Source organism: Euleptes europaea, chromosome 6 (genome assembly GCF_029931775.1).
Source record: "Euleptes europaea isolate rEulEur1 chromosome 6, rEulEur1.hap1, whole genome shotgun sequence".
Classification (NCBI taxonomy): Eukaryota; Metazoa; Chordata; class Lepidosauria; order Squamata; family Sphaerodactylidae; genus Euleptes; species Euleptes europaea.
In genome coordinates, this window is record NC_079317.1 from 49641558 (window position 1) to 49656557 (window position 15000).

A 15000-nucleotide genomic window follows, 5' to 3' on the forward strand; every position below is an offset into this window, starting at 1 on the left:
TGATGCAAACAGGCATCAGGAAAAATATTGGTTAGTGCCTAAGGACCTCACATTGACAGATGTTTGGCAGTTTAGAAGTACCACTCAGTTCCAGAACCATTTCACTGAGACTGGTTTTGCATAGTGGTTCTCAAACAGGTCTTTGGCTGCATCAGTAGGATGTGTATGGTGGCCATGAGCATGGCTGGTGGTAGATAGTGCTATCAAGTTGCAGCTGACTTATGGAGACCCCGCAGGGTTTCCAAGACGTGAGGGAAAAAATCAGGTAGTTTGCCATTACCTGCCTCTGCATAGCAACCTAGGACTTCCTTGGTGGTTGTCTCCCATCCAAGTACTAACAGGGACCGGCTGTACTTAACTTCCAATATCTGACGAGATGGCCGGGCCATCTACGTCATAGCAAAAGAATTTAATTCTATAGAACAATTTTCTGTAGTTTGGCCACAAACCTTTGGGTGCAGTCTTGTGGGAGCACACCTTGTGAATTGGTTACATCTCATTTGCTATCCTTTCCTTTCAATCTTTTGTGTCTTTTATTTTTCTTAAAATGTGAGCCAAACTTTGGCCAGGACCTGCCCATTTGAAAGCACTGTGCAGCACTTAGTCCACTATTATGTGCTTAACAAATGGATGGTAATAACATAATGAAAGAGTGTCTCTGCTCGAGTCCATCTCCCCTCTGCTAAGCACACTATGTAGACAGAGTAATGAACTTACAGCTGCGTAATGGTTCCCTTTGTGGTCTACAGAGATGGGTAGGTAATGTATTGTGAAAATTTAATTTACTGCATAGACTTACTCCCTTATCTCCTCTTTATATATTCCCTAATGACGATAAAGATCTGTTGCTTTACAAAATTGAGGGCCAGGAGTTATTCCGCATGGTGTGCAGTTACAGTACAGTGGTTATTTTGTTGAGTCCTAGAAGCTAGAGGCGTGTTTGGGAGTACCGTGTCAATGTTTTGGGAAGTTAGGGTACTAAATTAAGACAAGAAAACAGATCTGTAGCCTGAGGCCTGGTCCACAAATGCAGGGGAATTAGGTAGCAGTGGAAAATCATTTACCATTTCAGACTATGTGGGGGCGGGGGTCACATGCTTAATGCTCCCCTTTCCCATAAAAGCTTTCTGCAGATCAAATAATTGCACATCAGAAAGTATGGGTCAATTTCCCTCTTACTGAAATTATAAATCTAGAGGAATTTAGAAGAATGCAACCATTCCAAAATGCAGCACCTACATGCAATAAGTAGCATCAGAACTAGTTCCTTTATGTAGGTACTTAGTGCTGAATTAATAAACCTTTGAAAACACACTCCCTTAAGCTGATGAATGCAAATGGCTGAGTATCCATTTGGCTTACCCAGCTGTACAAATGGGTTGCACAACTAATCATTCAAGCGACTTGTTAAATATTATTATTATTATTATCAGAATCAGCATTGTTTAAATCTGTTTTAGCATTGTAGAGTGTTCAAAGTGCTTCAGTGTATTACAAGAATCCTGCAAGGTGGGATAATACCATGATCCCCCATATTGCAAATGGTAAGAAACATAAGAAAAGCCCTGCTGGATCAGACCAAGGCCCATCAGGTCCAGCAGTCTGTTCACACAGTGGCCCAACCAGGTGCCTCTAGGAAGCTCAGAGTCTTAATCATTATATTACACCGGCTTTTAATAAACAGCAAACTGTATATAAATGTGTCTTTGCCCGTGTAACTAATCCTATAAGTGCAGGGTGCTCAGAGCATGCCGCAGAACAATCATAAAGCGTGCAAGTCAAAGAATGCTCTTTCAGTAGGGAAGTGCTGGCTTGCATAGCCAGACACCCTCCTGAGCTATTGTCCCATCCTGTGCTGTAACACTGAGTGCTGGTCTCGCTTGAATATTTGAGATATTAACAACAACAACATCAAAAAGGCTGCTTAGAAAAGGCTGCATTTGAGAGCAATGCTATCAACACCGCAAGAGCTTAGCACAGTCCACCAGAGGTAGGAGCCAACCCTCAGTTCCCCAGTATCAAGTTCGACCCCCATAGTGGAGAGCTGAATATACAGCAAGTCCTATGACGTTTATTGTCTGTGGGCAATTCGCTATTTCATATTTCTCCCTTTCAAAGACGGCCACCCCCACCCTTTTCCCAAACAGAATTAATCTCCTTGGCATTTCACTGCAGATCAAAATAGACTGAAGGAAAATTAGAGGCTGAGAAACCTGTTGCCAAGGAGACACACCTGTGTGGGTGGGCAAAGGCGGGAAGGGAACAACAAACTCTTTCCTTCGGTACCACCAAAGGGAGCGGAGGGCCCTGACAGGCCCATCTACATGAGGGTGGAGTAACGAAGAGTTAGTACTACTATTGTGAGAGACCGGAAAAGCCCTGCTGGAGGCCGTGGTTATTCTTGCCTCAAAGACGTGATGGTTCTAAGACACCCTCCAGCAGATTTGTTTCAGCTCTCTCCCTAACTGCTTTCCCTCACTGCACTCCTTCACTTGACAGCCGTGGGAATTCAGTGCTAAAGAAGGCAGTACAAGAAATAAGAGATATATTCATATCAGAAAAGCTCTGAGGGCAATGGGATATTAGGCGTACGAAATAAATGAATGAGGGGGTGAAATGCCAGGTACCTAGAACTTACTATTAAATTAAAAAGAACAGGAAATGAATATTTCCTGTTTCGTATTACGTACAAAGCAGTCCGACCCTGGTCATTTCTTGTTGGTTTTGAACTCATGGGAGATACTCTGGATTTGGCCAGAAGAAAAGAATCCTTTAAGTTCCCTTTTGTAGCTTAAGAAATTATATACAACCCACCCTCCATGTTGAGAATAATCCTACAATATTATCTTTATTAAATACATGGAATATGGCTTAAAGGAAAATTTGTTCTGATAGATCACTTACCTCAGTCGTCTGTAATAGTATTCCTAAATAGGAAGAACTTGGTACTGTTTTAACCATATGGATTGTGTAATAACAGCTTTTAAGACGTTTCAAAATATTGATTTTTTTAAAAAGTGAGAAATTTGTGTGAAAATAGGTGTTGATCCCTGTTCTAGAAATATTTCTTGACAGAGGTATGTGATAATGGAATGGGTTAGGGGGAGAAGCGGTGGGAAGGAAGACACAGGGAAGAGTCCCTGAAGCCGACCTGGAGATTTGCTAACCTGCTCCCCCACCAGTGCTTGGCTCAAGTGATGCCCCCCCAGACCCTTCCCCAGCAATTGAGGAGGGGACAGGAAAAGAGGAAGGACTCCATCTGGACCCCAAGCTTGGCACACCACTTAGCAGGTGCCGCTACTTAAGTCCAGCAGTGGCCTCTGAACAGTGGAAGAGGCAGGAAGGAAGATGCAGGGTCAGGAAAATTCCCTAAAGCTGACCTGGAGATTTGCTAACCTGTTCCCCCCACCAGTGCATGTCTCCCAGACCCTGATTTTCAGAGTATAAGCTTTTGAGAGTCTAAGCTCCCTACATCAGACATGAGTAGGAAGCTATGGCTCTCAAAAGCTTATTCCTTAAAAATCGTTTTGGTCTCTAATGTACTACTGGGCTCTGATCTATCTGTTCTATTGCAGACCAACAAGGCTACCCTCTGAAACTACTAAAACCAGTATTTTTTAAAAAAAGAAAGAACAATGTTTTTTTTTTTTTAATGTATTCCCCTGCAGCTTACCTTTCCTGCAAGAAACTCAGGGAAGCTAGGACAAGAGTCATCCCATAAGCTTCAGGGATAAAGAAGAAGAGTTGGTTTTTATATGCCGACTTTCTCTACCACTTAAGGAAGAATCAAACCGGCTTACAAACACTTTCCCTGCCCCTCCCCACAACAGACACCCTGTGAGGTAGGTGGGGCTGAGACAGCTCTAAGAGAACTGTGACTAGCCCAAGGTCACGCAGCTGGCCTCATGCGTAGGAGTGGGGAAACCAACCCGGTTCACCAGATTAGTGACCGCAGCTCCTGTGGAGGAGTGGGGAATCAAACCCAGTTCTCACCCAGCTGGCTCTTAACCACAATGGGCAGGGATTTGTACCCAGGTCTCCTTCATTTACCGACACTGGTCCACTACATTATCCCATTAGCTCTCTCATATTAACAGACCCTCCCATAAGCATGTGTGCCATTAGCACATCTTCCCCTTGCCCCTTTGCCAGTATGATTTGATTCCAGCCTTTGCACTTCTACAGTGTTGCCAAAGTGCACAATACTTGAATCAAATATATAAATAAGGACTTAGGCCATTGCCAGAGTATGTACTTAGCTCCTTACGAACAGCCAACCAAAGAGCATGAGATACTTCCACCTGAACCAGTCCCTAGACAATCCACATGATTGGTATGGATCAGAGGAGTCAGGGAGATTGATGTTGGTAGCTTTCCACAATAAGTTTAAGAGTTCCCCAAGGAAACTGTACTCTTCTGTCTAGATTGACTGTACAAATAGTTTCCGGGATTTTTCCAGTCCCTGGGGTCTAGAATTGGGAGTAAAGGGAAAATACATAGCTCACTGGCAATAAACTGTTTGCAGAACATGGTCTATTAAAAAACTTCAGTTTAAAATATGGGCTAGTTTATGGGCAAGCCATCTACATTTATGGACAAGCCATCTACTGGGGAGGGGCTGTGGCTCAGTGGTAGAGAATCTGCTTGGCATGCAAGAGGTCCCAGGTTCAATCCCCGGCATCTCCAGTTAAAGGGACTAGGTGAGTAGGTAATGTGAGAGACCTCTGCCTGAGACCCTGGAGAGCAGCTGCCAGTCTGGGTAGACAATACTGACTTTGATGGACCAAGGGTCTGATTCAGTATAAGGCAGTTTCATGTGTACGTCACATGTTCAGGAAGGCATTTTCCTAAAGGGAAAAGGGATGTGGTTATTACCCGTGGAATTCTGGGCAGTCTTTGTTGAATTGCCCATTCTATATAGTATACTGTTTGTTGCATTATTCTCCAGTTCTTTATCCTACTTTATTTTACTTATTACAAGGGTATTCTCTAACTTTGTAAATCCAAGTTTTTCCCCCCTGCATTGTTTGCTGTGTGCACTGCACCATCCTGTTTCCGTGGCATTGTTTCTAACTGTGCATTCTACCTTGAGGCTCAATGAGAAAGACAGACTATAAAAAGAAGTAAATAAAAGACATTCAAATCTACAGGCTGGGATGGGATGCGAGACATGGAGGTGCCCCTTACTAGTGGCCAATGCTTTTGACCAGCTAACTATCGACCTCAGGCGCGGCTCAGCTTGGCCGCAGCTGTGCTTTCTGGGCCGCAAGGGAGCAAGATCAGGCAGCCTCCTGCTGCTCAGCAGGGTGCTAGTTGGGACTGATGCTAAGGAGCTCAGCTGTGCTCTCCTAATGAATCGCATCGCCAAGGAAGGGAGGCTTATTCAATTTGTGCTCCGTTAATTGTGTTTGCCTGCTCGAGGGAGCCAGGCCTTCCTTTGGGGTCTCCGCCAAGCAGCTTGCCAGCCCGGGCCATTGCAAAATCACCACCTTGCATTCCGAGCATGACATGTTGTTGTTTTTCTTCCTGGACACCAGCACTCAGCAGCCTCTCGCTCAACAGCCTCCCCTACAAGAGTTCACTAGACCTGTGAGAAGGGATCACTTGCAACCCACCTTAGTCACGTGGCTCAACAGAGCAGTGAATAATTCTGATCAGGGTGCAACGAGTAAGGTTGCCAGCTCCAGGTTGGGAAATACCTAGAGATTTTGGGGCGGAGCCTGAGGAGGGTGGGGTTTGGGGAGGGGAGGGACGTCAATGCCAAAGTGGTCAGTTTCTCAAGGTGAATTGATCTCTATCAGCTGGAGATCAGTTGTAGTAGCAGGAGATCTCCAGCTAGTACCTGTAATGAAAAGATTTTTAAGAATAATTTTGTATTGTTAAGGGGGACTGAAGAAGAGATTAATATAAGAAATCGAAACGGCCGTATCCCCATCGGTTTACATCTCCACTTTGTGGAAACCTTCGTGGGACCAGTGTTGACTGTATACACCTACCCTTCAAGGGATTGTTAATTACTTACCTTGTGCAGGATTGTACAAACTTGGGACTGTATATTGTTCTTTGGCTGCTTGTTGGTGATGCACTTCTTTGTGTTGTTTGTATTACAACTGTATATATAGTGTATTGTGTTATCGTGTAGCATTATAAAATTTTGCACTTTGTATACATCTTTTCGCCTCTATGCTGATTTCCAAACCTCAGGTACTAGCATAGAGGTGCCTTTTTCCTACCTACACAGTACCTGGAGGTTGGCAACCCTAACAATGAGGGCCACAAAAGCCTGTACAGAACAGACACCGCATGGATTTTTCTTTTACTGCCACTCCATGACTGATAATTCCCAAATGTTTTAAATGTCAAGCAAAGTGTTGTGGCCTTTGTACTCCAAAAGAAGCAGGTGATGGGCCCTCCAGCATCTGAGCAGCAGCAGCATCAAGCCTTGGCAGGAAACTTCCTCCTGTTCCATGAACATTACATTGTCACATTGCCAAGGACCGATGCTGAGGGTCACGCTGTGCTTAGGGTGCCCTCTGGTGGCTGATGTGCTGAACCACACAGTGGCCATCCTCTAAAACAAAGATCAGCTCTGCGCCAGGCTGAGGGCTGATTCACTTGAGGGCTCCTGTCTTTTTTCCCTTCAGGCTCTTGCAGCTCCCCATTCACAGTGAACAGTTCATGTGAGTCATTCCCAAAAGGCGCCTCAGTGTGGGTGAGTGGAAGCAAGCAAAATTGCTTACTCTGCTTATGATGAAGAGCTCTGTCACAAATTGAGCCTTTCTTTGCATCAGCTGGAATTAACGTCACTCCCTTTTCCCATCCACTTCTCTTTGGCACAGGCTGTGGCCAACACGTGTCCAACAGGACCACTGCTGGAGGCTCTAAAGCAAATCAGAGCACAAGACTTCTTCTCCCCTTCAGGGATTACTCAAGAGTGTCTTGTGGCTGTGGCTTTGCTAGCTAGGGAACACAAATAATTATCCCAGCTAGATAGATATTTATGCACATGGAGCCAAACAGATCCATCGCTTATTGAGTTCTATTTGTCTACATTGTGCAGAGCTGGTGTGCTTTTGCAAACATTTTTTGACAGTGTTGTCAAGAGTCCCTCCTTTAGTGATTGCTTTGAAAAGGCTTGGCTACTCAGGAAACACTGCCATCCACATTGAACTGGCTTCAATCACCCACGGTGATGTCAGCATTTAGCCAGTTTTGACTGAAGATGTAGCATCATGACATCATTAGGGTCGCCAAGTTGTGGGGACATGGCATTGTGTGCACCATGAGGTCAGCGGGTGGCTCTAGGAATGGCCAGAAGCTCTATGGTTTTCCTTGCAAGTGATATCACAGAGCATGCGCCACCAACAGAGTATTAAAAAAATTTCTCCCACCGCTACTTGGAATGGTGGTGGGCAAAGTGGGTTGTATGCAGGAGGCCTGGCAACCCCAACATTAACCCATTCACTACATTGTTTCCATTGCTTCAGATTGCCCATATGACCGATATGACTGGCCTTGCCCTTACCTGTCAAATCTGCGATGTAACACTCTAAGGTAATTCTGTTGACTACCAGTGCAATCCTAAGAATTCTTTCCTGAGAGTAAGCCCCACTGAACAGAGTATGGAGTTGAATTTGCACATCTACAATCAACAATAGTTCTTGACCAGATCTGGAATTCAGTGGGTTTTGGAATAGCGATTATTATTTTAGTTATACTGAGCAATTGCTGGGCCTGGTTGTACATGCATGAAGATCTTAAGGCACTGCCCTTAAAGTACATTATGATGCCTCAAGTACTGGTGTGGCATATGTAAGCATCCTACTAAACTCTTCAGAATTTAGCTGAGGAACTCTGACCCATGAAGTACTTCCATTCTACATATGATATCATCTCATGTTGATGTCTTTGATGTAAATGAAAGGAGTCAACTGTCAAATCTAAACTCATGGTTGATAGACCAACTTCAAACCAAAGAGAGGCCCACCAGTTTTTGCAAATGGTCAACTCCAATAAACCAAGATATTGCTTTCAAAGGTTCTAAGCATCCATAAGTCTTGTGAACAGTTAACCTGTTACCATTTCCCCAAGGCCAATTGATATGTAAGGCTCCTCTCACCTTTCTACCAAGAACATTTTCGGAATGATTGTCACCCTCTGACTTCCTCCTCTCCACCGTTCTTTTTTCCTGCACCTGAAAAGATATGGGCCAGAATATTCAGTCAGGTACAAATCAGTTTCTGTACAAATTAACAGGGATAGATTACCCTGCTAAGAAATCTCAAGAATGGTGCTTTAAGAAACAGGTGGAACGAAAGACAACAAGGAGGCTGTCGGATGAACTTAACCATAAGAGAAAAGGAAAAGGACGGGGAAACAAGGTAAGGAGAAAAGCAAAATTCTTACCAAATCCCTTCTACTCCACCCTGCTGCCAGAAAGGAAAAACAGATCTGTAGTTAAAAGTCCTGTCTTTACCATCAAGGGGAGCACTTTCAGCCAAAATCAGCACACAAATGCACCCCGACATTTTACTACTCCTTAGGTTTTATAGCACTTTTGATCTGAAAAGTGCTTTACAAAGCAGGGTACAATTCCACCAAACATCAAGCACTTTGAAGGATCAGTGGGAGAATCTTAACTCTCCCACTGAAATCAACATGAATTAGATTGGATCCAGAGGGTCCCCTTCCACTCACGGAAGGGTTGATTGATATTACACCTTGCATCTAGGATTGGCTGCTGGCTTATGCAGAATCCTACAGACTTCTAAGACATTTGTTGCTCATCAGCTCTGGCTATCTGTTACTTTGGTTGGTCTTAGCTTCATAACCATACATGGCAGCAGCAAAAGCAATCACACAACTTTATTAGGCAATCAGCTTTTAAAAGCTATGCAGGGTGGAAACCAGCAACCCCACCTGCAGTGACAGAGTAATAAGAGAAAGGCAGAAACATCCTGGAGAGCTCTCCAAATCTGCATCCATTCCAATTCAATCACATCTTCATTTTAGCTTACTGCCAATATCGCACATTTCCCCCATGCTGGCTGAGTGGTTGAAGCACGCACACACGGGCAATAATCAGAGGCATAACATGTGTTCCGCTGCACTGTGGTTAGCGAATTGTGTGTTTGTATTCTACATGGACCTTTTGGACACGGTTATGTATTTATATTTTCCCTCTGATTTCCATTCCTCAGCATTTGTGTCCTTCCAGTCTTTCCTCTTTTTTCCTGTCAATCATTATTTGTTTTGGTCTGTTCCTACTTCCTATCTGTCAGCATCCCCCAACATCCCTTGAGGCTGTTTATTTCCATAATATCCTCTTAAGGCTCTGCCAGTAGTATGGCAGCAGTTTTATCTGCTACTGTGATCCTGCAGCTGCTCTGATGTGCTGCGACAGAAAAGACACTTTAATGTTTGTATTGAACAGCGCATTAATTTGTGCTCAGTAAAGTATTTTTCTCCCTCTGTTTTCCCCCTGATTCTCCTCAAGGAATTATGACACTTATTCTTGCTCCCATAGGGAAAAAATTATCAGCAGCTGGATGCACAAATTCTTGAGCATAATGAGAGAAACAACCAGCAGCTGTTGAATCGGCTGCCTCTTAAGTGTTGAAAATTGTGTGTGGGCAGTTAAGAGCAGGAAGTGAGAGCCAGCATGGTGTAGTGGTTAAGAGAGGTGGTTTGGAGCAGTGGATTCTGATCTGGAGAACTGGGTTTGATTCCCCACTCCTCCACAAGAAGCCTGCTGAGTGACCTTGGGCTAGTCACAGTTCTTGCTGAACTCTCTCAGCCCCACCTACGTCCCAAGGTGTTTGTTGTGAGGAAGGAAATGCCTCCTTATTCAACAATTAAACAGTGGCATTCATTGCCAGGGCAATTTATTGGCCACTGTGTGAAACATGATGCTGGATTGGACAAACCACTGGTCTGTCCCAGCAGCACTGTTCTTATTCTTGCCCTCCCTTTAAAAAAAAAAATGCAGATAGCACATATGAATATTGCCATATTCTAAAGCCATCCTTTATCCCTATGCAGCAGATTAGAGTCCACCACTCCAAACCACCGCTCTTAACCACTACACCACGCTGGCTCTCTAAGTTAAGTCAGAGAAGGGCAACTTAGAATTATTAAACAGGAATTTAGCATAAAGAGTACCTAAAACATGTTTCTCTGGTTGCTCAGAACCACTTCTGGAAAGACTCTGGCAGATCCTGCTCACACCCAGCATTTAGGCTTCTATTTTTATAGAATCATAGAGTTGGAAGGGACCACCAGGGTCACCTAGTCCAACCCCCTGCACAAGGCAGGAAATTCACAACTACCTCCCCCCCCACCCCTGATTGCATTTGCCTTTTTAGCTATCACATCACACTGCTGACTCATGTTCTACTAAGACCTCAAGATCCTTTTCACACACACTACTGCTCAGTCAAGTCTCCCCCGTCCTATAATTATGCATTTGATTTTTCCTACCTAAATGCAGAACTTTACATTTATCTTTGTATTTTATTAGCCCAATTCTCCAGCCTGTCAAGATCATCCTGTATCCTGGCTCTTACAAGTCCTCTCCTCTAAGCAATACTGTCCAGATATGGTATTTGGCCCACACAGATCATAACACAATCCAAACTCCAACTGTGCCACAGTCACAGAAAAAGGAGAAAATAATCTACCAAACAGGCAACAAATAGGTGGGGTTACTGCCTGCCGGATGAGCCTGGGCAGCTTAGCTAATGGCAGATGACTGACTGATGGGGAGATGATAGCCAGCCAATTAGGCTTAGCCTTACCAACGAATCCCTCCCACCTTCTCCTTTTCCATGGTGTCATTTCAGTTATCACTCTTGGGAACTGCTGCAGCAGCCAAACAAATACAGTAGACAGCCGGACTCCTCCTAAGCACAGGGGAGACCCAGAGTGTGGACTACAGCCAGTTGTGGAACGTGGCTATTTCAGAGTTTCACCCAAACACAGCACAGAGATCTCCAAGATAATTCCCAATAAATCCACCCAAAAAGCAAGAAGAATGGTGACTGGGTGGAAATTTTTTGCACCACTCAGAAAATGCAGCAATGAGCGGCATATAAATGGGGGGGGGGGGGATATGGACAGTGTTCTTGCACTGCTTGCTGCAGCAGCATGTCTTCAAACCACCATGTGGATGCAGCCTCCTGAACACATCTTGGAGCTGCTTCACTGTTACCATCACGAAAAGCATTCTTTTGCTGAAAGCTACCTACTGTAGGTACGGAATCAGTGGCTCTCCTAAGGTCTGCATTATGAACATAAAACTAATGTAAAGAAGCCAATTCCCCCAGTGTCATTCAAAGAAATAGGAGATACTAAGACAGCAAGTTAGAACTTGAATGAAACATCCTTATTCCTGATAATTGCTTAGAGCCTTTCTTCAGTTGAACATCAAGCCTTTATATAGCAACACAGAGGCCATTTCAACGCCATACCTAAATTTTCTTCTTTTCTGTTCTAAGATGCCCCTAAGTCTCAACAAAGATGGGCTTATATGCTTGTATATTTTGCTGCAAAATTTGCTTCATTACACAAAGGCTCACTTTGCAAGACTTCTAACATTCATAGGACAAATGTACATTTTACAATAAAGTCAATATACACATAGCCTTTTGAAATGCTTTTATGCTATGATTTAAAAAGAATCTCTGTCCAGGGCTTAAGGTTGCTGGCTTTCTTACCTTTTCTGGCTCCTGTGAGCACTTGATCTGAAGGGTTTAAATAAAGAAACCTTTGTAACTCACCCTTCTATGGCCACACAGTTCTACTGACAACTATAAACAAGCCCCAGGATTAAAAGACAAAAAACATTAATATCAACAGTTGAAGAAATACTGGACAAACTCCTCAAGTACAACAGAAACCCAGATAACTACGGCTGTAATCCTAAACATGTTTAACTAGGAAATAGGCCCCATTGAACTCAATTAAACTTACTTCCAAGTACACATGCTTCAAATTACACTGTAAATAAGATCAGAGGTATGCTGAAATAGCTGTGCTTCACCTACATGTAAACACAGGCAGAGAGGGAGCTAGACTGGCTCCCAAAAATGCATTTGAGACAGTCTTTGAAAGGGCCTCATCTCATTTATCTACCTGCCTTACTTCCAGTAGTAAGGGAATGTGGAGCAAGGCCTTTGCTGATGACCAGAGTTGATCTCTATGCTGATTCCCTGATTTCTAAGCGGCCAGCTCCTATTATAAGAGGAAGCCACCTGGAATACAGTTCATATAGTTCTGAGAGTCAATTGCTTCAGAGAACCTTGGAGGGTACTATAAGAGCCTCCTTCACAGATATGCACAGAATTGCCAAACTGTTCTCATGCTTTTCACAGCAAAGGGTCTGTAGAAACCAACAGGGAAAGCTTTTTCACTGAGCCCAAAATGAGCATCATCACCTATTAATTCCTGCATATCACCAACTGCTAAAAGGAACACCTGTCAGAGTTCTAGGAGTTTCAGCAAGAGACAGCGAAGGCAGATAAGAGCAGGCTGGGATTAATTTGGGCCAGGACTCACTGTGGTTTACCTGCAGAGCCTTTTGAAGTGAACTTGCAGCCCTGGACTCTGTGAACTAAGAATAAAGAAAATGGTGCCTTTGAGCAGATCCTTTCCCTCTTCATTAAAGTACTCCCAAATGGAAGGCTTTTAAATATTTTGTGGACTGTGCCAAGTGCTGTATTGACTAATAACCACGATAGGATTGCCAGTTCCTTTTAGCAGCCCTCATATTTTATGATATAAGAGTGCGTTGATATGCAAGAATTAGCAGATGATAATGCTCATATCCATGCTGTGAAAAACTTCACAAACTGCTGTTAAATGCACATAAAGTGGGGATTAGCAAAATGAATGCCATAAATCTTCTCCAGGATTGCTGGAAACTCAAACACACTGTTAGGGGTATGCAAATTTGGTATATTTTGGATTTGAGTATATTGTACCAGGAAAATATTGGTATTCCCAATATTCCTGAATACCAAATACAGGTATGTTATTGGATTCAGGGTTTTTTTCAGGTTTCCAAATTGTTGGGTCCATTCAGGTTTCCAAATTTTTGGGTCCAGGTGGCTGGGAGAGTTGTTGTTAAAGATACAGGCACCAAAATTTCAGTGGAGTTGCTGGTGCCTGTCTTTTAAATAACCCCCAAATTTCAATTCAATTGGACCAAGGGGTCCAATTCTATGGGCCCCTGAATAGGGTGCCCCCAGCCATGCTCCATTATTTCGTATGGAGAGGGGACTCTCCAAGGTGCTTTCAGGGCAAAAGGTATGCTTGCAAACAGCAATCACTGGTCAAATGTCTCCCATGGAAGAACTAACACAACAAGCCCAACAGAACCATTGCAGAAACCAGTAATCCCAATAGAACCACAAGGCAATGTGCCAAGCCAAACAGAATCAAAATCAAACCAGAGAATCTTTGCAGTGGAAACTCCAGGTGGGGGGGTGGGCACTTTTGCAAGCCCAGCAGAACCATGGCATTGAACAGAAGCCCAGCAGAACCCAGAGCCACTCTGGCAGTGCAAGCTCAACAGGCCCAATGTCAATCAGAAACCAGTAATCCCAATAGAACCATTGCAGAAACCAGTAATCCCAATAGAACCATTGCAGAAACCAGTAATCCCAATAGAACCACAAGGCAATGTGCCAAGCCAAACAGAATCAAAATCAAATCAGAGAATCTCTGGAGTAGAAGCTGAAGGTTGGGGGGGGGCACTTTTGCAAGCCCAGCAGAATCAATGGCAATGTACGGGTGCGCTGCAGAACAGCAGAACACAGGGCCACTCTGGCAGTGCAAGCTCAACAGAAACATAATCAAACTGGAGAATCACATACAGCAGAATAAATCCAAGTGGGAGGGGGATTTTGCCAGTGCAACAGTTTAAAAAATCCATGCATAGATCACAAAGCAGCTCCAGCAAAGGGGGGGGGGAACCTAATGAAACTGACAAACAGACTTGAAACTGACAGGAGCAGCCTGACAAGCCACAGAAACCCCTGGGAGACAGAAACAAAAGAAAAATGGGGGGGGGGGGAACAGCCCTAGGAACCTGCAAATGCTGGCTCCTAGTGGCTTCAATAGATATTAAATAGCACTGGGGATAAGATCAAACCCTGCAGAGCCCACAGGCCAATGGCTATGGGGCGGAGCAGGAATCCCGCAGCACCACCTTTGGCGAGCGACCCCCCCCCAAGATAAGACTTGAACCACTGTAACACAGTGCTCCCCAGTCCCAGTGCTGAGGGGCAGTTCAGCAGGATACTATGGTTGACAGTATTGAAGGCTGCTAAGAGGTCAAGATCCAGCACAACTAGCAGGGTCACACTCTGCCTGTCTAGTTCTCGATAGAGGTCATCAGCCGAGGTGACCAAGCAGTCTCTGTTTCAAATCCTGGCCTGAAGCCAGATTGAAATGGATCCAGAAAATTAGTCTCTTCCAAGAGCCCCTGGAGCCAAGAGGCCACCAACTGCTCAAGCCTTTTCCCAAGACTAGAAGACTGGAGACTGGCCGGAAGTTCTCCAACATAATAGGGCTTAGGGAGGTCTAATAACTGCCTCCTCGAGCATGAGTGCAACAGCCTCTTCCCTCAAGGAAACATTCACCACTCCCCTTACCCGCTTGGCCAGTCCCCCTCTGGCAGCTCTTATCAGCCAGGAAGGGAGGCCTCACCTCTCTAAGGATCTTGGGAGGTCTCATGTCTCCAAGGATCTTGTCCACATCGTTAGGCTCCATCTTGTATGTTACAGTTTCTTGCTCCAAGAAATTTAGAATATGACTTTTGAAGTTGCGGGAGATAACAAAGGCAGGTTAACAGGAGATAAATGTGAGCAAGCCCAGTTGCATGGATGAACATTGTCCACAATTTGAGGCTCAGCTGAAATAAAACTGGAGAGGTTGAGAAGATAAGGAAATTAGAGTCAAGGCCACGTGGAATGCTCTGAGAGGAAACTGCAGGCTTAC

At 44.3% G+C, this 15000-nt stretch overlaps 1 protein-coding gene across 1 annotated transcript in view; it reads right to left on the minus strand.

Annotated features, from left to right (window-relative positions):
• CCDC9B (coiled-coil domain containing 9B) overlaps positions 1–15000 on the minus strand; it is a 65571-nt gene that overhangs the window by 15044 nt on the left and 35527 nt on the right. Inside the window, exon 6 of the mRNA XM_056851872.1 lies at positions 8120–8194. Within this exon, the coding sequence (XP_056707850.1) occupies positions 8120–8194 (75 nt within the window). The remainder of the gene's footprint in view (positions 1–8119; positions 8195–15000) is intronic.